This window comes from Podarcis cretensis (genome assembly GCF_951804945.1).
Source record: "Podarcis cretensis genome assembly, chromosome: 12".
Lineage (NCBI taxonomy): Eukaryota > Metazoa > Chordata > Lepidosauria > Squamata > Lacertidae > Podarcis > Podarcis cretensis.
The window spans coordinates 46,264,451-46,287,521 of NC_137181.1; the positions used below are offsets into that span (position 1 = coordinate 46,264,451).

At 44.8% G+C, this 23,071-nt stretch overlaps 1 protein-coding gene across 3 annotated transcripts in view; it reads right to left on the reverse strand.

Annotated features, from left to right (window-relative positions):
* Positions 1-10,669: 10,669 nt before the first annotated feature.
* Positions 10,670-23,071, reverse strand: part of GASK1A (golgi associated kinase 1A) — a 32,476-nt gene continuing 20,074 nt past the window's right edge. For 2 of the 3 annotated variants that reach the window (XM_079947304.1, XM_079947305.1), the window contains exons 2-5: positions 21,149-22,555; positions 14,593-14,715; positions 12,010-12,113; positions 10,670-11,052 (exon numbers count right to left, since the gene is read on the reverse strand). In XM_079947304.1, coding sequence (XP_079803430.1) covers positions 10,842-11,052; positions 12,010-12,113; positions 14,593-14,715; positions 21,149-22,555 — 1,845 coding nt within the window. In that variant the 3' untranslated portion in view covers positions 10,670-10,841. The remainder of the gene's footprint in view (positions 11,053-12,009; positions 12,114-14,592; positions 14,716-21,148; positions 22,556-23,071) is intronic. The other variant, XM_079947306.1, reaches the window with a different exon arrangement.

Below are 23,071 nucleotides of genomic sequence, written 5' to 3' on the forward strand. Positions count from 1 at the left end.
CACTCTTCTCAAACAACAGAGAGAATCATAACTCCACCCTTGTACATCCTGTACAGGTCATAAGTCACACACTGAGCTCACATCCTGTGCTCAATACGGAGAATGGACTGCCCCTTTATTGCCATGGTAACAGTCACAAACATCCTGTCTGGCTTTCCAGCCTCCAGCAGCTGGTTTAGCTGCTGCTTCTTTCTTCTGCATTGCTTCTTTATAGTAACAGTTCCACAGGGTGGGCACCACCACCGAGAAGGCCCTCTGCCTGGTTCCCTGTAACCTCACTTCTTGCAGGGAGGGAACCGCCAGAAGGCCTTTGGGGCTGGACCTCAGTGTCCGGGGCTGAATAATGGGGGTGGAGACGCTCCTTCAGGTATACTGGGACGAGGCCGTTTAGGGCTTTAAAGGTCAGCACCAACACTTTGAGTTGTGCTCGGAAATGTACTGGGAGCCAATGTAGGTCTTTCAAGACCGGTGTTATGTGGTCTCAGCAGCCACTCCTAGTCACCAGTCTAGTTGCCGCATTCTGGATTAGTTGCAGTTTCCAGGTCACCTTCAAAGGTAGCCCCATGTAGAGTGCATTGCAGCAGTCCAAGTGGGAGATAACCAGAGCATTCACCACTTTGGCGAGACAGTCCACGGGCAGGTGGGGTCTCAGCCTGCGTACCAGATGGAGCTGGTAGAACAGCTGCCCTGGGCACAGAACAGACCTGCGCCTCCATGGATAGCTGTGAGTCCAAAATGACTCCCAGGCTGCGCACCTGGTCCTATGGTCTTGGCCACTCCCAGTCACCAGTCTAGCTGCCCCAACAACACTCAGCACCCTCACCAAACCACAGTTCCCAGGATTCTTGTTTAATGATCATTTTTAAAGTGGAGGGGGAATGGGTTTGGGGTAGGTGGTGCACAGGTCCTGGGTTAAGCACGCATGTGCACATTTCCTCTTTGTGGGACGCACCCTTCCCTTCATCATTTTCCAGCTGTTTGGTGGAAACAGCATTTTCCAGCTTCCCAGGTCCAGGTTTACTGTTGAACAGGTAAGGGAACCTTGCCTCAGCGATAAACTGTTTAAGTAACATCATGGAAACGTGCGCGTGGCAATTGTGCAAACGTGAATGTCCATTAGCTGGGGCACTCGTGCGCACATCCTCATTTTTCACATGTGACGCTGAGCCGTTTATTGAGCCGCCCCCTCTGCAGCCCTCATAACTGTTAAGTTGTGGGTGAACATATCAGACGACACAGCGATTCTTCGAACAGCTCTTGTTTATTCACAGGCCAGAACAGAACTGAACTGAAGGGTTCAGCCAGCCTGCTTATATAGAGCTCCAGTACAACATAACTGTAACAATTTTCTAAAACTATCCAATCACTAAACGTCATTTTCGATCCCTTATTTGCATAACTGTCTACAGTATCCCCCTGCTGGCCCAGGGTGAGAACTTCAGTACATAACAATAACGGCTCAACGGAGAGGAATCTGTGCAAATTGATTATAGTTGCCATCAAATCGGCAAACCACTGCGAGGAGAAGGTTCGTTGGAAAATAATGACACCCTTTGGGCTTTCATTTATCCATTAGCATCTGTCAGCTGCTTCAAGCCATATATTTATATTGGGATTAATGAGATCAGATGAGACCCCATGGGCTGTAGCTTCTTTCCGTAGCAGGTTTCGGGATCTTTGACTCGCTCTTAGATGGACAGGGTGGGTCTCACGTTGGCAAAACTTACCGGAAGAATAAGAAATCAAGACGGACTTTTTAGAAAGGAACGGAAGTGGTTCGTTGATTTTTTGCAAACAGACTGTAAACAGATCTAGACATTGGCAGGATTATTGTAAAAACCTGCAGTTTTTAAAAAATATACAGTGGTACTTCAGTTTTCGAAAATCTCCATTGACGAACGTTTCAGAACTCAAACACCATAAACCCAGAAGTAAATGCTTCGAGCACGCCTCGGAAGTCGAACCGGAAACACACTTTCTGTATTGAGTTTTCCATACAGTGGTACCTCAGGTTAAGTACTTACTTCGTTCTGGAGGTCCATACTTAACCTGAAACTATTCTTAACCTGAAGCACCACTTTAGCTAATGGGGTCTCCCGGTGCCGCCGCGCAACCAGAGCACGATTTCTGTTCTCATCCTGAAGCAAAGTTCTTAACCTGAAGCACTATTTCTGGGTTAGCAGAGTCTGTAACCTGAAGCGTATGTAACCTGAAGTGTATGTAACCCGAGGTACCACTGTGCTGAGATTTCTGTTTTGAGTTTTCGGTTTTTGAACGTTTCAGAACTCAAACAGTCTTCCGGAACGGATTACATTCGAAAACCAAGGTACCACTGTATATGAGAAAATATATGAGAATAGACAACTGAAAAAAAATAAGTTTTGGCAATTTCAAGTGGGCAGGAAAGGAAGAAAATAAATGTAAGGAACTGCAGAAAGAGGGGGAAGGGAGTCAAAATTGAAAACGTTAAAACTTGGTTCAATAATTGTTGCAAGGTATATAAATGAAAATTATAAATATTTTTATTTTTAAAGGATGAATAATATTGAATGATCCCCTGTATGAATGGCAAATCAAGCTGTTGGACTATGCTGAAATGGCAAGACGGACCAGGAAGCTCAGGAACCAAGAAGACAAAAACTTTAAGAAAGAATGTGAAAAATCTAGAATTTATTTAGGAGACCACTGTAAGCAGATGAAAACATTAGCAGGATTTTAATATCACTTGTAATGTAACAAACACTTTGGATAATATGGACAGATACAAAATATAGGTTATGAAATAATATGCAGTTGAAAAAGTTGAAGGGATCCATGGAAGGGATGGTGGGAAGTCTAGAATTTCAGAGACACCTATACAGTGGTACCTCGGGTTACAGATGCTTCAGGTTACAGGCGCTTCAAGTTACAGACTCCACTAACCCAGAAATAGTACCTCGGGTTAAGAACTTTGCTTCAGGATGAGAACAGAAATCGAACGGCGGCAGCAGCAGCAGCGGGAGGCCTCATTAGCTAAAGTGGTACCTCAGGTTAAGAATGGACCTCCGGAACGAATTAAGTTCGTAACCCAAGGTACCACTGTAAATGGATGTGCATTTGGTATTGTTATAAATTTTTATTTGTAAAACCAAATAAAAACGATTTCAAAAGAAAAGAAAAGAATGATCCCTTGTACGAAAGATCCCTCAAAACGAGGATCCACACCAAACTAAATGCCGTATCATACCACTTTAAATGATGTTTAAACAAGAATCCCGAGAACTGTAGCCTAAGGGTGCTGAGAGGTGATTCCCGTCACAGAGGTACAATTCCCGTCACAGAGGTACAATTCTTAACAATTCAGGGAACTCTGGAAATTGTAGCTCTGGTCAGGGAAATGGTACCCCTAACAACACTGTTAATAAACTACAGTTCCAGCATTTTGGAGTGGGGGGAAGCAATGGGATGTAAACCCAATCTTAGATGATTTAGGTAGCTGTGAAGAGGCAGGAACCTTTATTCCCAGTAACGGCTTCATGGCGGGCAAGGCCTGAGTTGCTGCGCTCATTAGGCCTGACTCTCCTTTGCAGATCCTGTTCTGCTAATAAAAGAGTTAACTCCAGCTTTCCCAGTGTGATTTACTGCTGGCTCGCTCCTGTCAATGGGGCTTAATTTCCAACTGGATTGTGCCCAAGTGTTGAAGAAAATGAGTGATATAACACCACGTGCTATCAAGTGATGCACATCATGTGTGAAATGGCCCAGAGATTTGAACTGCTAACTTTTCTTTTTTCTCTTTTTAATGACCTCTTTTGATGAGTTTTGGAGACATCCTTGTCAGGTTTCGAGCTGGGATGTGAGAGCAATTATCTGTGCTTAGAGCTGATTCTTTTTTCTTTCCCCCCTGCGTGTAAAATAAGATTTTATTTCCCCCTGCGTGTAATAAGTTTTCATGGGTATTCCTTTGTGGAAGAACAATGTTATGCTGGCATTAGCTTTACAAAATTAGGAATTTATTTATTTATTTATTTATTTATTTATTTATTTATTAAATTTTCGGTTTTACAATTTAGAATATTCATTTAAACAGCCTTAAAATATCAATGACTTCCCTTCCTCTCTTTCCATGGTTCATTTTGCATATCTTAAATCCCTGCATATTTTACATAAACTAAACCATTCAGTATTCCATTATTACATCCATCAAAACTTATTGTTGAATTTATGTGAATGCTGCCAACGTTTTCAAATGTACACAATTTCCCCCCATATATTCAATAAACATTTTCCAGTCTTTTCTAAACGTATGCTCTTCTTGTTCTCTTATTCTATATGTTAAATCCGTAAGCTGTGCATATTCCATCAGTTTAAGTTGCCATTCTTTTGTTGGGGTCCCGCTCATTTTCCATTTTGGGGCTACTAACGAAACACGGGCTGCAGTAGTGGCATACAGAAATAACCTTTGTCTGACACCCAGAATTAGGAAATATGATGCTCAAGTATTGTGGTGCGGTACATTATTTCCAGTACCTTGCCATTTAAGGCTTCAATTCTATACGCCCCTCCCTGAGAGTATGTCCCATTAAACTCAGTGTCAAACGTACAGTACTTCTGGGTAGATATTTCTATGAGTGGATATGTAGATATGAGTTAAGTTTATACAGTAATAGTTGGATGGGGGTCAATGAATCACCCTTTAACTTCCCAGGCCCTTTAATGATTTGACTCATAAAGTACCCTTTAATGAATAACTAATATTTCCTTCCAGACTGTATAGCTTCTTTTCTGCTTGAATGAACACTCAGGAGGCCAGCATGAAAGGAAACCGGAATCAATTTATTATTTCTTTCGCCTGAAGTCATTTGAATGTGATGTTGCTCTCAAAGGGTCAAATTTCCCCACGGAGAAATTGAAGCAGTTGAGCAAATGTTAAAAGAACTCAGAATGACTAGGTAAATTGGTTTGGCATTCCCCCCCCCTTTTTTGGCATTTTTTTTAAAAAATACCTTTTTTAAATAATAATTTTCCATTACAGTCCAATAATAGCCTCGTTATAACAACACCACTTTATAATACAAATATTAATACCAATCATTCAAATACCGAATTATATAATTTAGATAAAGTGGGAGCCCCGCATGCTAGATTTGATGATTTTCTTTATTTCTGCGTTCCAGAATCCTATTAATTTCCATTACATTCCGGTCATTATAATAATCCCTTATACAAAAACTGCAATATTAATAGCTTCTATTTGTGTTGACACATTTAATGATTTATAAAACTGCAAGTGAGGAACTCAAAACGATATCGTTTTTCCTGTGTGTGGCAATTATTCTGTCCATGGTGTTTCTTCCTGTCCTTGTAAGATGTTATGTCTTCCTTTCCCCAGGTTGTTGCTGTTATCCATCATGCCTTGGGCAGAGCTTTAATTGTTGTTGTTGTTTAGTCGTTTAGCTGTGTCTGACTCTTCGTGACCCCATGGACCAGAGCACGCCAGTCACTCCTGTCTTCCACTGCCTCCCGCAGTTTGGTCAAACTCATGCTGGTAGCTTCGAGAACACTGTCCAACCATCTTGTCCTCTGTCGTCCCCTTCTCCTTGTGCCCTCAATCTTTCCTTTAATAGGGTATTGATGCTGGGGGGATAATATTCACCCACCACCCGAATAGCCTTCAGACTTTTAATGGAACGTCAACACCTTAATGGAGAACATTGGCTGTCATTTGCTGCAGCAATGACAGTGTTGACAGTGTCAAGTTTTCCCATTCTCACCTTCTCCCCTGTCTCATTATCATGACCAGAGATGATTTACATGAAAATAGGATATTTATTTTGTGAAGATTCTTCCGCCTGCCTCCCATGATAAGTCATCTTAATCATCTCCATGGCAACCGGCTGCGGCTGACGAAAAGGCAGGGACACGTTAGGAAAACGTAATTTAAAAAAATGCTACAAAAAGGTGCAATCCAAAAAAAATTGGGGTTTTTCAAAGTTGTTATCGCCTGCTCTTTCAATCCAGAGATGGCCGACAAAGGAGATGCAAGCTGGCTGCTTGAGTTGACCGGATGCTGATGTGATTTGGTACACGCAGGAGCACACAAAGAGAGAGGTTTCAGGTGCAGAACAGCATGATCAAAGCAGATCAGTTTGAGCTGCCAAGTCCATTTTTACTGTCGCTACTCAGGCATCTCTAAAATCCAGCCTTTCCCCACCCCTTCTTTTTTTGACAAGGCTCCTCTAGCCATGTGATTGTGAAAGAAATTGAATTTCTAGAAAGATTTTACCAGTTGTGTGAAAGCTTGCTGGCCAGAATCACTGATGGGCACATGCCCTTGACGTGAGTTTGCATATGGTAATGTTTAGGTTAAGGTTGCCACTCGTCCTATATAATACAGGATTAGGGACGCGGGTGGCGCTGTGGTCTAAACCACTGAGCCTCTTTGGCTTGTAGATCAGAAGGTTGGCAGTTCGAATCCCCGCGACGGAGTGAGCTCCCGTTGCTCGGTCCTTGCTCCTGCCAACCTGGCAGTTAGAAAGCACACCAGCGCAAGTAGATAAATAGGTACCGCTGCGGCGTTTCCATGCGCTCTGGTTTCCGTCACGGTGTTCTGTTGCGCCAGAAGCAGTTTAGTCAATCTGGACACATGACCCGGAAAGTTGTCTGTGGTCAAATGCCGGCTCCCTTAGCCTGAAAGCAAGATGAGCAACCCCATAGTTGCCTTTGACTGGACTTAACCGTCCAGGGGTCCTTTGCCTTTTTATGTTTTTTATAATACAGGATTGTCCCTTATTTCAATGTAAAAGGCTATGTCCTGTATTGATTCAATATAGGGCACAGTTCGCCCTAGTTCTTCTCTCCTGCTTCATGCATGTGCCTCTCACTTCTTTCCTTTTTTTCTCCTCGCCCCTTTTCCTTACCCCGACTCCAAGGTGGAGCAAACCAGGGCAAGGTTTTCATGTTGCCCCCTGCAGTTCCCTGCAGTTTCAGGTGGGTTAAGGCAACCAGTGTGGTGTAGTGGTTAAGAGCGGTAGATTCATAATCTGGTGAACCGGGTTCGTGTCTCCGCTCCTCCACATGCAGCTGCTGGGTGACCTTGGGCCAGTCACACTTCTTTGAAGTCTCTCAGCCTCACTCACCTCACAGAGGGAGGAAGGGAAAGGAGATTGTTAGCCGCTTTGAGACTCCTTAAAGGGTAGGGAAAGGCGGGATATCAAGTCCAAACTCTTCTAATCTTCTAACCATCTGCAGACCTGCAGTCTGGGAGTGCCAGGCCCTGTCCCTAGAGAACAACAGGTTCTGAGTCTCTAGAAACACGCAATTTTGTGTCAGTATAGCCCAGAAGCCCCAATTTTGAACATAGTTGTCTACACGATAGTTGAGAGAGGAGGGTGGGGGAAAAGTAGCTCCCCACAAGGAAAGCTTGACAGCTGAGTGAGAATTTGAACCCGGATCTCCCGGGTCCTAGTCCAACAGTCTAAGCATGGCACATCACTGGTTAAACTCGATGAGACATGAAAGGTGAGTTTGTCTATATGTGGTGGTTGTGTCAGAAAGCCATCACCGTATTTTTCGCTCTATAAGACGCACCAGACCATAAGACGCACCTAGTTTTTGGAGGAGGAAAACAAGAAAAAAAATATTCTGAATCTCAGAAGCCAGAACAGCAAGAGGGATTGCTGTACAGTGAAAGCAGCGATCCCTTTTCCTGTTCTGGCTTCTGGGATAGCTGCACAGCCTGCATTCGCTCCATAAGACACACACACATTTTCCCTTACTTTTTAGGAGGGAAAAAGTGAGTCTTATAGAGCAAAAAATACGGTACATTTTGGAAACTGATAAGAGAGACAATCAGTTAATTATATCCTAAACTGGATCCCACCTTGTGTTCGATGGCTGCAGCGTGTAAAAACGGCCGCTCGGCTAGATAAACCAGAACCTATTTTGTAACAAACACATATCGCTCACAAAGACTTGAGAAAAAAACAAAAACCAAAAACCAGCAGGACAAAATTAATCCAAAACATCTGAGACCAACTATAGATTGTGAAATTAACAGCATTAGGAAGATCAATGCAAAAAATAATAATTTCATATTAGGAAATGAAATCCAGCAGCAGAATGCATTAATAATAAGTTATGTATCACTGATTTGGATAATAGCTTTATGATTACATTAACTTTCTATTGCATATGCTCTTCCTTGTAATCGTATCTTGTGCTCTTTTTAATATATATTACTTGTATTATATTGTATTTATATCGGATATGAATATGTAGAATTGTATTACTCTATGCTGAATGTTTTAAGTGTGGTGTTTGTGTACCTGTGGGTCACAAAGAGTCGGACACGACTAAACAACAACAACAACCACCACAAATAATCCATACTCTCTGCTTTGCGAGATATAAAAAACTAAGGAGTAAACCTGTCATTGGAGTCCCTAAGACTTGCCTTCCTTCCGGAAACTTCTGCAGCCAAGCTGGAGCCAAATGTCTTGCTCTGCTTTCCTTCATCAGCAAGGCTGAGAGGCGGAAGAGTTGTTTTCTGGGCAGCCCAGGACCTGGAGAGGTCACTTTTGTCCTGCCAACATAGCAAAAACAACACAGGAGGCAGCAGTTCCGAGTTACTGGTCTCTGCCGCCACAACAGGCGCTGTGATTCCCCAGCAGTTTGACTTCGCCACTGGAGGCTCACTCCATTGGCTCTCGAGACAAGCAGATGCCAACAAAAAACACAACTAAACTTAAATTTTGGAAAAAAAGGCATCCATCTTTACCCCACTTCATTACAAGAACTGTATGAAACACATATACCCAATCAGGAATTTTACTTACCTACATATAGATGTAAGGAGGCGGGTGGCACAGAGCCTAGGACTTGCTGATCAGAAGGTCGGTGGTTCGAATCCCCGCGGCGGGGTGAGCTCCCGTTGCTTGGTCCCTGCTCCTGGCAACCTAGCAGTTCGAAAGCACATCAAAGTGCCAGTAGATAAATAGGTACCGCTCCCGTGGGAAGGTAAACGGCGTTTCCGTGCGCTGCTCTGGTTCGCCAGAAGTGGCTTAGTCCTGCTGGCCACATGACCCAGAAGCTGTACGCCGCCTCCCTTGGCCAATAACGCGAGATGAGCGCCGCAACCCCAGAGTCAGTCACGACTGGACTTAATGGTCAGGGGTCCCTTTACCTTTACTTACACATAGATGTATGCACACCACAAAACACTTTCCTTATTCTCTGTCCATGTCAATGGTTACCAATTTGCTTTCAGGCCAGATACTGGGTGGCTGGTCTCAAATTTAAGCATCAGGCATTGGAAAGCTTTGACCCTCCAGATGTTGTCAGACTCCAATTCTTAACAGACCCAAACAGCAAACAACCATTGGTTACGGATGATGGCAGCTGGAATCCAACAACATCTGCAGACTCTGATTCTCAGGTGTTGGTTGCATTTCAGTAAAATATACTTCCATATAAATACATTTCAGAAGAAATGTCTGCAGAGAAGGGCAACCAAGATGATCAAGGGTCTGGAAACGAAGCCTTATGAGGAGCGCTTGAAGGATGTGTTTAGCCTGGAAAAGAGGAGACTGAGAGAAGACATGATAGCCATCTTCAAATATCTCGAAAGGCTGCCACATAGAAGATGAAGCGAGCTTGTTTTCTCCTGCTCTGGAGGGTAGGCCTCAAACCAATGGCTTCAAGTTACAAGAAAGGAGATTCTGCCTAAACATCAGGAAAAACTTTATGACAGTAGGAGCTGTTCGGCAGTGGAACGGTCTCCCACGAGAGGTGGTGGACTCTCCTTCTTTGGAGGTTTTTTAACAGAGGTTGGATGGCCATCTGCCATGGATGCTTTAGCCTGGAGTCCTGCATTGGAGGGGGTTGGACTAGATGACCATTGGGTCCCTTCCAACTCTTCTACGAAATGTGCCCCATTGTCTGTAATTCTGCCTGTCTCACACCCATCTAGCAAGGGAAATTTCTACCTTCAAAGGATGTGAAAGGACATCGGGTTGCAACTGCAAACTCTGATTCTCATGTGGTACCCGCTGACCCTACTAGATGGAGCTCAAAGGGATGGCAGTATTCATCTTCATCTGGTTCATGTCAGAAAGCACAATTGGGTTGACATTGGGTCCAGAGATTGCCTTTTCACAAACAATTTAATAATAATAATAATAATAATAATAATAATAATAATAATAATATATTATTTATACCCTGCCCATCTGGCTGAGTTTCCCCAGCCACTCTGGGCGGCTCCCAATCAAATGTTAAAAACAATACAGCATTAAATATTAAAAACTTCCCTAAACAGGGCTGCCTTCAGATGTCTTTTAAAGATAGGATAACTGCTTATTTTCTTCACATCTGAAGGGAGGGTGTTCCACAGGGTGGGTGCCACTACCGAGAAGGCCCTCTGCCTGGTTCCCTCACTTCTCTCAATGAGGGAACCGCCTGAAGGCCCTCGGTGCTGGATCTCAGTGTCCGGGCTGAATGATGGGAGTGGAGATGCTTCTTCAGGTATACTGGACCGAGGCCGTTTAGGGCTTTAAAGGTCAGCACCAACACTTTGAATTGTGCTCGGTATGTGTGCTCGGTATGTGGAAGAACCATACACTACAAAACAGAAAATGTGGTGTAGGATGATTCCTCAAATATAAATACAACAGACCCATTTTGTCACACATTTCTTTTTTAAAAATTAGCTTTATTTTCAGAATTCACATATGACAGAAGTTACATAGCCACTCAAAGGCCTGTGTGTCTGCTGGCAGATCTGGGCACAGAGGTATTTTCACAGACAAAGCTCAAAAGCTCCTTTCTGTTGCAGATGAGCGTGTCACCCTTGTCAAGAAAGACTAACGTGAGGATTCTTTTGTGACTGTTAAGTTGTGCTCCTGAATATACCTAAGCAGAATCTGTCCTCTCCTGTCGATGGTTTGGAGCCATTGCTTCATTCCTTCATGTCCACCCTGGTTTCCCCAGAATTCCTCATCGACATACAGAGATTGCAAAAGCAGGTTTTGCAAGCATCCTGACCTGAGCACAGTCACAGCTATCTCAGGAAACCTGACCAAAGAAATTAAAAGTTATGTTTTTTATAGACAGAATCCCATATTCTAAAGTATTAGTGCATGAAGGTAGCATACGAAGCAATCCAACTTCTGCTCCCTGGGATCTATTTCTTTTCTGCCTGATATTTATTGAAGGATTAATTTCATCCTACCCTAAATCTCTAAATTTCTCTTTATTTCTTTCCAGATATTTATATAATTATCTTTACATAAGTTAATATTTTTAGCTGTTAGTCATACCCCCAAGTATTTAACTTTTATATATAAACATAAGTCGGAAACTTGTTGTAGATCCTTTTTACGTTGTTTTGTCATATTTTTCATCAATATCTTAGTTTTATTTTTATTTAATTTGATTCCTGCTACTGTCCAAATTCCTGGATCCTCTCCAACACTTTCAGTAAACTGTACTTAGGATCTTCTACTGTAATCACAAGGTCATCTGCAAAAGCTTTTAATTTATATGTTTTATTTCCTACCATTATTCCTTTTATTGTATCATCTGCTCGTATCTTTTTTGCCAGGGTCTCTAATACTAATATAAATAATAACGGTGACAGGGGACATCCTTGCCTTGTCCCCTTCATTGTTTTACATTTTTCCGTAATCCCATTGTTCACAATCAGCATAGCTAGTTGTTCTGAATAAATTGCCTCAATACTTTTACCAAAAGCCTCTCCAAAATTCATCATTTCTGTCATTTTCTTCATAAAGGCCCATGAAATCTTATCAAAGGCCTTTTCTGCGTCTATAAACATTAAAGCGACTTGTTTCTCATTTGTGACCTCCAGATTATTATTTATTAAATAAGAAAGGATACTCGCTAAACCATCTCCTGCTCAAAAGGAACAGGGCTGTCCTAGTTTTATCATCAATATTTTGAGCACCATGGAGAGGAAATGTTATTGAATATATACAGCCCACAGGTAATACTCGCCAATGCCCATCTTACCCGTCTATGCCTTGCAGCAGCCTGAAGTTCAGTTTTGCATCTGGATGGCCTGGTCTGCCTGCGTTGTCAATAAATACTAAGTGTGAAGGCTTGCTCCTCCGGATCTGGAAAAGAAGAATCAACTTGGCAGTAAGAAGAAGAGAAGAAGAGTTTGGATTTGATATCCCGCTTTATCACTACCCGAAAGAGTCTCAAAGCGGCTAACATTCTCCTTTCCCTTCCTCCCCCACAACAAACACTCTGTGAGGTGAGTGGGGCTGAGAGACTTCAGAGAAGTGTGACTAGCCCAAGGTCACCCAGCAGTTGCATGTGGAGGAGCGAGGAAGCGAACCCGGTTCACCAGATTACGAGTCTGCCGCTCTTAACCACTACACCACACTGGCTCTCAGGACACAGGTACATAAATGTGAACAGTCTGTTACAGAACATTTTGGGAAATGTTGGCATGTTTACCTTACAGCTCAGTGCTATATGGATATTTTTATGTGTGCGGCGATCTCCTCCACAAAGCAATTACGCTTACATTACTAAATGCGAAGTGGTCCTTAGCCGCAGAAGTCTCTCGCTTCCCCCAAAAGACTTCATACTTCATCTTCTTTCATTCCTATTTTCTTTCATCCAAAATGTTTACTCTGACATTTAGGGCCAGGGGAAAAGTTTTAGTAAGAAGCAAGAATGCATCGCCAGGCTAGTCCACAAATCACCAAGTGTTAGAACAGAAACTCAGTAATGATACAATGGGCAAAGGATATTGGACATAATATACAACTTTCATCATGGGAGAAATGGAGGGAGGATTTAAAATTCACAGCATGCTGCACATTGAAAGAAAATTATATGAAAACGATGTATCTTTGGTAACTGGCTCCTACTAAACTAGCAAAATGTATAGAACTGCTACAAATATATGTTGGAAGTGTAAAGAGAAGGAAGGCACATTCTACCACATGTGGTGGACGTGCAAGATGATAAAAGCATATTGGGAAATGATTTACAATGAGTTGAAAAAAATGTTTAAAATAAATTTTGTGAAAAAAACAGAAGCTTTTCTATTAGGAAATCTAGGTCCAAAAACACCAAAGGAACAGAAAAGACTGTTTATGTACGCTACGACAACTGTGAGGATGTTATTAGCCCAAAGATTGAAGGAAGATAAAATACCTACAAGATAAGAATGGCTGATGAAGATGATGGACTATGCCGAAATGGCAAAAATGACCAGGAAGAACAGAGGATAATAAATTTAATAAAGAATGGCGAAAATTTATAAGTTACTTAAAAGAATACTAGATCCAGGTAGGTAGCTGCGTTGGTCTGATGCAGTCAAAATATATTAAAAAATAAAAAAATTGTCCAATAGCACCTTAGAGACCAACTAAGTTTGTTCTAGGTATAAGCTTTCGTACCTGAAGAAGTGTGCATGCACACGAAAGCTTATACCAAGAACAAACTTCGTTGGTCTCAAAGGTGCTACTGGACAATTTTTTTAATATATCTTAAAAGAACACTGTAAACAATTAAAAATATTGGCAGGGTTTTAAAAAAAACACTTGCAATGTGATGAGCACTATGGTGAGAACTGAGTGTTAAGAAAATATGGAGAACATTATGTCAGGGAGAGGCAAACGGGAAAAGATGAAAGGACAGAAACCAGCAGTTATAGAGAGCCTAAAGAGATTATCAGCAGCTTGTCGTCTGACAGTCAGTCTGACGTAGAGGGGGAGGAGGATGAGCCTGGGACAAGTCATGCTGTACACAGAGAAAGTAAGGGGAGGAGTTTTCGCAGACTTGCATGCTAGGTGCGGAAAAGGAAGAAGAAAGATTAGAGGCAGCAACTGCACACAAGGGGAAGGAGGCTAATTGAAACGCTGGAGATGTACGTTTGAACTTTGTCAAATAAATCAAATGGTTTGGAACTGGCTGGGAGCCCGGAGTCTTATCTATGGCCAGCTGGACAGCACTAAGCCTCTGACACATTATATGATGCAGTTGGAAAAGAATAACTATGGAAACCATGGAGAGGTGAAAGGAAGTCCAGGGATTCAGAGAATCCTATGTGTACAGTGGTGCCTCGCAAGACGAAAAGAATCCATTCCGCGAGTCTCTTCATCTTGCTGTTTTTTCGTCTTGCGAAGCAAGCCCATTGACAGCTTAGCGGCTTAGCGCTATTAGCGGCTTAGGGGCTTAGCGGATCAGCTGATAAGCGGCTTAGCGGCTTAGCAGATCAGCTGTTAAGCAGCTTAGCGGCTTAGCGGATCAGCTGTTAAGCGGCTTAGCGGATCAGCTGTTAAGCGGCTTAGAAAAGGAGGGGGAAAAGGAAAAAACACCCGCAGGAACTTGCAAGACATTTTCGTCTTGCGAAGCAAGCCCATAGGGAAATTCGTTTTGCGAAGCACCTCCAAAACGGAAAACCCTTTCGTCTAGCGGGTTTTCCGTCTTGCGAGGCATTCGTCTTGCGGGGCACCACTGTATATGATTATGATTTATTTGTGACGTTAACTGTTAAAAATGAATAAAAATATTTTTAGATATTAAAAATGTGTTAGAACAGAAACAAACTCAGTTCACAGTGAAGTGGCATACCAAGATATGAACCAAGACCAGCTCGGCAGGGTTTTGGCACTTCTCGTGGAGCAGTTCCTGAACACAGGGCTCAGAAGGATCTGGCTGAAAGCCACAGCAGTATCGATCCAGGCGGTCGTGGACCTGCAGGAGATGTGGAGGATTCAGAGGCGTAAGAATTCTGTATCTGTGATGTCAGACAGAGACCTTTCCTTGTATGGAAGACTAATATTTGCTGGTGGCTGGCGGACAATCTCTAGGTTGTTTGTCCTTGGAGACTGTGTGGTCTAGTGGACTGCAGAGTAACCTAGGATCTGGAGCCATCGATCGTAACGGGAGCCAAATTCCCCATCGATCGTAACTGCCTGGATTAGTCACTCATTCAGCCCCATCTATAAAACAAGAATGTCAATGGGAACCAGGCAGAGGGCCTTCTCGGTAGTGGCAGCCGCCCTGTGGAAGGCCCTCCCATCAGATGTCAAAGAGATAAACTACTACAGTGGTACCTTGGGTTAAGAACTTAATTCGTTCTGGAGATCTGTTCTTAACTTGAGGTACCACTTTAGCTAATGGGGCCTCCTGCTGCTGCTGCCGCACGATTTCTGTTCTCATCCTGAAGCAAAGTTCTTAACCTGAGGTACTATTTCTGGGCTAGCGGGGTCTGTAACCTGAAGCTTCTGTAACCTGAAGCGTCTGTTACCCGAGGTACCATTGTATCTTACTTTTAGAAGACAACCGTGTTTAGGGAAGTTTTTAATGACTGATGTTTTAATGTATTTTTAATTTTTGTTGGAGGGACGCGGGTGGCACTGTGGTTTAAACCTAGGACTTGCTGATCAGAAGGTCGGCGGTTCGAATCCCTGCGACGGGGTGAGCTCCCATTGCTCGGTCCCTGCTCCTGCCAACCTAGCAGTTCGAAAGCACATCAAAGTGCAAGCAGATATATAGGTACCGCTCCGGCGGGAAGGTAAACGGCATTTCCATGCGCTGCTCTGGTTCGCCAGAAGCAGCTTAGTCATGCTGGCCACACGACCCAGAAGCTGTACGCCAGCTCCCTCGGCCAATAAAGGGAGATGAGTGCCGCAACCCCAGAATCGGTCACGACTGGACCTAATGGTCAGGGGTCCCTTTACCTTTAATCTTTGTTGGAAGCCACCCAGAATGGCTGGAGAAACCCAGCCAGATGGGCCAGGTATAAATAAATTATTATTATTATTATTAGGCAAGTACTTTCCACACTTACAGCCTGATCTTTACATGATTTACTTCAGTGATTGGCAATAGCATAGCATGGAGGGACCGTGGCCCCAGGACAGGATCCCAAATTGAGGTTGGAGCTGCAGGCAGGCAAGCAGCGAATGGGATGAGCCTTTCGGGCTGGGGTGGGGGCACCTCCTCCTCGTGGCCAGAGAAGGGATGCCCACGCACAACCCGACTTTGGGCTGGCAAGAGGGAGGGCGCTGCCGCCGCCCACCAAGAAGGGAGGGAGGAAGAAGGCGGCGAGGACAGGGGGGCCAAGGCGACACAGCATCACTCCTGGCTTCACTTTTCTCTGCCTTATCTCTGCTCCCAGCTTGGGGGAGAGACTCCCTTGATTAGACGCTGGCTGGCGAAAAGACTGGCCACTGTCCAGTCCACCAGGGAAGCACAACACTTGCCTGGAGCCAGCAACCCACGCTACGACACTGGTGATGGGCACCTCTAGATCAGGGGTCGGCAACCTAAGGCCCATGAGCCACAAGCGGGCCACGGGGATCATTTAACCGGGGCAGGAGCCACCCTCGAACCTAGCCGCCCCCTCGGCGAGTCCCGGCCCGCTGCGCTAAACCGCCACGGCGCGGCACGGGGACTCACTTCCGTGGCGCCAGAAATTGCATCTGCACAGGCGCAGGGACCGGAAATCGCGTCTGCACAGACGCCGGAAATTGTGTCTGCGCAGACACAGGTGCTGGAAATTGTGGACACACGTGCACACGATCTGGCCCACAGAGGGATCTCCACTGGAGTGAACCGGCCCATGTGAGGTAAACCTTGCTGATCCCTACTCTAGAGGAACACCAGACTGTGAGAGGTTGGCCTCCCAGGCTCTTTAGAACATAGCACATCCACCTTTCCCAGGCCTGGTATCATATATGATGTCTGATGATGGAAGATGTTGGCTAAAAGAAGGAACGAGGAGCACACACTGAATTCAAGCCAGGGTTACTGTTATGTACTGAGCTGAATCTTAGAACAATAGGATCTGGAATGCAGCAGTCTGATTGGTCCGCAGGAGCCACCCAATCCAGGTGGAAGTGAATCAGCAACCTGACTGCCCTGCAGGAGCAGCCAATCAGGCTCCTGGATGAAGTAAATCAGCAACCTGATTGGCCTACAGGAGCAGCCCGGAATTAGCCAATCACGCAGGGCGCATTGTGTAAATAATGTATATACAGTGGTGCCCCGCAAGACGAACGCCTCGCAAGACGGAAAACCCGCTAGACGAAAGGGTTTTCCGTTTTGGAGGTGCTTCGCAAAACGAATTTCCCTATGGGCTTGCTTCGCAAGACGAAATGTCTTGCGAGTTCCTGCGGGTCCCCCCCCTTTCCCCCCCCTTTTCCTAAGCCGCTAAGCCGCTTATCAGCTGATCCGCTAAAAGCCGCTAAACCGCTAATAGCGCTAATCCGCTAAGCTGTCAATGGGCTTGCTTCGCAAGACGAAAAAACCGCTATGCGAAGAGCCTCTCGGAACGGATTAATTTCGTCTTGCGAGGCACCACTGTATAGCTAGATGTTTTGGGGAAAGTTTCATTCATTGCTACTATGAGCTGAATAAAGAGCCTGAAATTGACACTCAACTCTGAGTATATTTTGGTTACTGTGGACCTTTCTTTTTCCCTTTGCAACCCAGCTGAGTTCAAGCCTGGACGGCAAAGAAAGAAACATTGCCCAGTTTAGAAATGTCAGTAGAAATGAGGGGGCTTGGCCACCACCCATTCTGAAAAAGCAATTATCTGGTAAGGTTGGAGGCTGCTGAACAGGCCAGACCATCTTGGCTGTGAGTCCTGGAAGACCTCATCTGGAGTCTCTGACTGACTCCAACTACAAAAGCGGAGGCTGCTGAAAAGACTCTTGGGCTGGGGGTGCTGTTTTGTGGGTTATGTGGGGTGGAGGTCAGGAGCCAACTCCTAGGGGTTGAGGAGTATTTGAGGGGGCTCCCCCCAAAGTTTATGGGCACTGCCATTCAAAGAGTGGGTGAGTACCACATCTTGTGATTGGGCTGGGCTTTCCTACCCCCCCCCCAATATTTTACTCAAGTTGGCACCTTTGGGTGGGGGTCGTTGCTGTCGTTGCTCTCAGTTTTTATTAATTTCAGATTTTGTTGCAACTCATGTGGAAACGGTTCCGTTTGGTTGCGTATTTTTAAAAAATGCTTCATTTATTGTTTGTGACTCCTTTTGCGATGCGGCAGTTCGGTATTTATTTCATGTTGCAAGCCGCCTCGAGCCTGGTTTGAACTGCATGCTCCAACTTGTGCAGTTTAAGTGAGGCGTTGATTTCTTGGGCGATTTCGTAACATGAGAAAGCACCGTTTGTTCTCTTTTTCACTGTACCGATAAGTCACACCATTTCAGCAGATGGCGCGTTAGCAGAATATCTGAAAGTGTGAGAGTTGGCAGCTGTTTAATGATGGTTCAGATTTCTCGCCTTCTGAGGTTGCCAGGGAAAATACTGATACCTTCCAAAAATTATCCTAGAGCCACCATTACGCAGTTGGTGGCATTGAAATTACCGCTCTTGCATCCATCCCTCCATGGATCTGTACATTGTTCTTAAGTTTGGACAGGACGGGGAGTGGGGGGAAGGTAATATGTATTTTATGGCTCTATCGGGAACATAGGAAGCTGACAACAGAAAGGACTCTGGGTTCTTTTGGGAAAGTACTTTCAAACATTCCCCCAATTCCTTATGTACTTTTTACCTTGGTTTCCTCCCCAGCCTCAGTCGAAACACTGTCTCCCTGTTGCTGGTTGCTCAACAGCGTCCTCCAGTGTCATATTTTAATAACACACAGTTGTGGACGACTCTGGGGTTGCGACACTCATCTCGCTCTATAGGCCAAGGGAGCCAGCGTTTGTCTGCAGACAGCTTCCAGGTCATGTGGCCAGCATGACTAAGCTGCTTCTGGCGAACCAGAGCAGCACACGGAAACGCCGTTTACCTTCCCGCTATTTATCTGCTTGCACTTGACGTGCTTTCGAACTGCTAGGTTGGCAGGAGCAGGGATCGAGCAACGGGAGCTCACCCCGTCGCGGAGATTCAAACTGCCAACCTTCCGATCGGCAAGCCCTAGGCTCTGTGGTTTAGACCACAGCGCCACCCATGTCCCTATAATAACACATTAAGAACATTAAAAATAGGATGTCGTGTGTCCATATATGTTATCAAAACCATTCCTTAACATTAAAAACCATGAGTGTAAATCTACCCTTGGAGCCAATCTCTCTTACAATGCCTCTGTAAGGTTTTTCTTCGTTAAAGAATAAAACCTTGTTCTCCCTTGCATTCCACACTTCACGCAGCTCTTTATCTCTATAACCCTAGTACCTGCCAAAATAAGTATTAAAATACACACACAAGCCAAGCAAACAAAAAAATGTTTGTACCTGGAAGAAGCAAATATGTTGAAGAAATTTTGCAATGATGCCAAACTCCAGTTGCTGCATATTAACTGCCCAGATAGCCTGGCCATCCCTGTTTACCTCAACAAACTCGACAGGTTCAATGGGGATTGGGGTCCAAACTAGATGTTAACATAGAAGTTGCATTTAAGAGCATACCCTTCTGGTTTCAGCAGTGGGAAGTCAGGGGGAGATACTTAACTCTTTCCCTTCTGTCTGCTTTCAGCTCGAAACCTCGCACCCCTTTTCCCAGCCACAAAGTTACAGAGAAAAGCAGAAAGGGATCATTTGGGGCATGAAAGAAAAATAAGTCTATTGGTGTGTTTTGTGCTGCAGTTTTTGGAGGATAATTTTGTCGAAGCGTGTGTACGCCTGTGCTACACACCTGTAGCACAATTTTGTATGGAAACTGGGGCTGTGAGAACTGCCAGATATCTCAAATCAAGTCCTGCAAATAGCATCTGCTTTGTTGTCATTTTAAAAAAATCATCCACAGCACACAATCCTCTCTCTCTCTCTCTCTCTCTCTCTCTCTCTCTCTCTCTCTCTCTGAGATTTTTCTTGGCAATGAACCCTTATTCCCGTGGAGAGCTGTTCACAGAGCAATCGGAATTATATCAGCGACTCAAGGTGTTAAAAAAAAAATTCAAACCCACAACCAACAGAAATAGTCTCTCTGTGTGCAGTTTAGGATGGATTTCCAACGAGCGCAGCTGGTCTTTGGGAAAACATGTGAAAGAGCCATATATTAAGAGAGCTGCAAATAATAAGATTATGGGGAACTCTTGTGCTCACATTTAATAATGGAAAAGCTCTCTCATCTTGGTGGGATTTGCAAAGAGTTATTAGGAACACAAGCCATCAGGAGAATACGGCTTGGTTCTCTGCATGAGCGAATCTCTACAGGTCAGTGCACTTAAATCAAAATCTCTGCCTAGCATGGCATAGGAACATCAGAAGATGCCTTATACTAAGCCAGGCCAGTGGTTCTTCTTCGTCTTCTTGACAAAGTAATAATCATAAATAAATAAGAATAAAAATGTGCAACCCACCACTGAGACCGCTCCATTGTAACTATCCAACCTCCCAAAATTTCAACACCTCTTGTGATGATTTGACCCCTTTGCATTTTAACAGTACAAATTCTAGAAACACCCTCCGTAGCTTCTCAAAATTATTTATCCTGCTTATTCCCCATCTTATCTTAATGTCACGTGTTAATTTATCATTAATAGCTGTATCCCACACCTCCTTATACCATTCTACCATTTTGTATTCTGCTTGCCCCTTCCACTTCCTTGCTATCATAATTTGTGCAGCTGTCAATAAATTTGTGAGCAAAACAGCCAAGTCAAGGCAACCAATGTTGGTGGACTTAAAGATGTTCATTTGTCACAAATTGATTCTAAAGACCATGCAGCACAAATTTTAAGTGATTTGGAGCATTGGTATGGAAGCATCAAACAGTGTTCTCATAGAAAATTGACACGTGATATTCCAAGGCTTAAAATAAAATTTAAAGCAGAGTTTACAAAACATGTGAATGAATTTACGGCTGTACAGTGGACGCTCAGGTTGCGAACGTGATCCGTGTGGGATGCACATTCACAACCCGCATCTGCGCGGGTTGCGATTTGGCGCTTCTGTGCATGTGCCAAACGCGATTTAGCGCTTCTGTGCATGGGCAATCGCCGAAACTCAGAAGTAACCCATGTCACTACTTCTGGGTAACCTGAAAAAACGCTACCTGAAGCGTCTTTAACCCGAGGTATGACGTACTCATAAGGAGCACCATTCGGCCTCTTATCATGACTTGGCAGTTGCACTGTTCAAGAAAAGGAAGGAAGGAAGGAAGGAAGGAAGGAAGGAAGGAAGGAAGGAAGGAAGGAAGGAAGGTTGCTCCACCACCAGGTTTACCTGCAGGAGAAAGTCAAAAAGGGCCAGTTTGGCCCATTCCGAATGCAGGACGGTCAAACATCGTCCCTTCCCAAGAGTTGTTCTGGAATCTTCCATGCCACACCGTTGCCTCAGCAGCTCCTGGTACTGCTGCCACCCTAGAGCAAAGGAGTTCTGGTCATTCCCGGGATCATTCAGATGTTGTATGTCGGGGGCCCACCATACAATGGGTCTGGTGGCACCGTCGGTGTATTTGTAAGGTAGCAGGGGACTGCCAAACTTCCTGGCCACCGCAGGCAGGCTCCGGTGGAGCCCCAAAACTCTGTCCAAATGGAAAGCTAGAACCTCATAGAGGTCGGTGGGCCTTTTGATTACTCCGCACAGCCCCTCAGAACAGAGTCCTTTGGTGTTGTGGGAAATGGCGTCTTGGCTGGGCGAAAGGCCAACCCGGAGTATTTGCCCATGGGCAGGGATTCGGTCTTTGCTCACAACCGTCCCATTGGCAAGGAGTTTCATCTTCTCCACATCGTCTGGTGTAAACCACGGAAGGGCATTTTTGCCCAACCTCAGACTGCCCTCTTGTCTTCCAGAAACGCTGTTGGGTTGGGGCTCCTTGCACCACTGTGATTTCTGCAGCTCCTCTGCGTCTCTGGCCCAAAACGGAGATGGTTCTGGGTTCTGAGAGCGAGAGGTTTCCATCAGTCCCCCAATGCCTGTCGTGCCGCGAAACGACTTTCCACCTGAGGTGATGGCTTTGATGACACCTGAGTGTTGATGTTTGGCGCCAGCTGTCTGCGCATCGACCTTACATTGTTCCTGAGGAGAAGTCCGTCGGCCTGTGGATACATTCTTGAGATATAAAAGAGCTCCAGGCTCCGCATCTCGGAAAGGATGAGAGGACAGGGCCGACTCCCTCTGCGGTTTCTGACCCGCCATTTTCTTTATGCTCAGATCTTCGCTGGCAAAAGCGGCATCAATCTTTCTCATGTTTTTCTGGCCAGTCCTGAAGGGATAGGCTTGGCGCCGGAGTTCTCTGCTGCATTCGGAGCTTTTTGCTGCAACATTATGTTTCTTAACCTGCCCCTTTGATTTTAAACCCCTAAGATTTCGCCCAGCCTGGCTGTTCTGCTTGCGGGCTGAGCTGGGGTTTGGCAGAGTTTGTATTCCCTGATGGCTGGGCCATTCCCGGCGGCTTTGACGCCAAGCCTGCCAGGCAATAGGGACAGTAGAGGATGCCCACAACTGCTTGGGATGGGCAGCTTTCCCTCGAGGCTCATTCCCAGGCAGGTATTGGAAATTGGACTTCTTGTAGCTGTTCAGGGATGTCGAAGAGAAACTAGTAAGAGCCACCACAGACAAGGTGAGCAAGGCGCAGAAACCAGTCACAGGAGATTTCTTTAGCCTCATTCGATACCATGTTCTCTGGGCCTGCGGAATATGAATAAGAAAAAGTGATTTATCATAATATAGACATGGAAGCACGGGAACGATTGCGGAAGAGGGGTATAAAATTTACAGCATGCTATGGTCTAAAAGAAAATTACAGTCGTGCCTTGGATCCCGAATGCCTTGGAACTTGGACGTTTTGGCTCCCGAATGCCGCAAACCCAGAAATGAGTGTTCCGGTTTGCGAATGTTCTTTGGAACCCAAACGTCTGATGCAGCTTCCTCAGCTTCTGATTGGCTGCAGGAGCTTCTGACTGGAAGCAGGAATCTAAGGAGAATGATTCTCGCTTCATATTTCTGTACAAGTGTAGAGCTGTATCCTCCACATTTCTCTGATGAAATTAATAATAATAATAATAATAATAATAATAAAGGTAAAGGACCCCTGGATGGTTAAGTCCAGTCAAAGGTGACTATGGGGTTGACTGTGACGGAAACCAGAGCACATGGAAACGCCATTTACCTTCCCGCCGCAGCAGTACCTACTTATCTACTTGC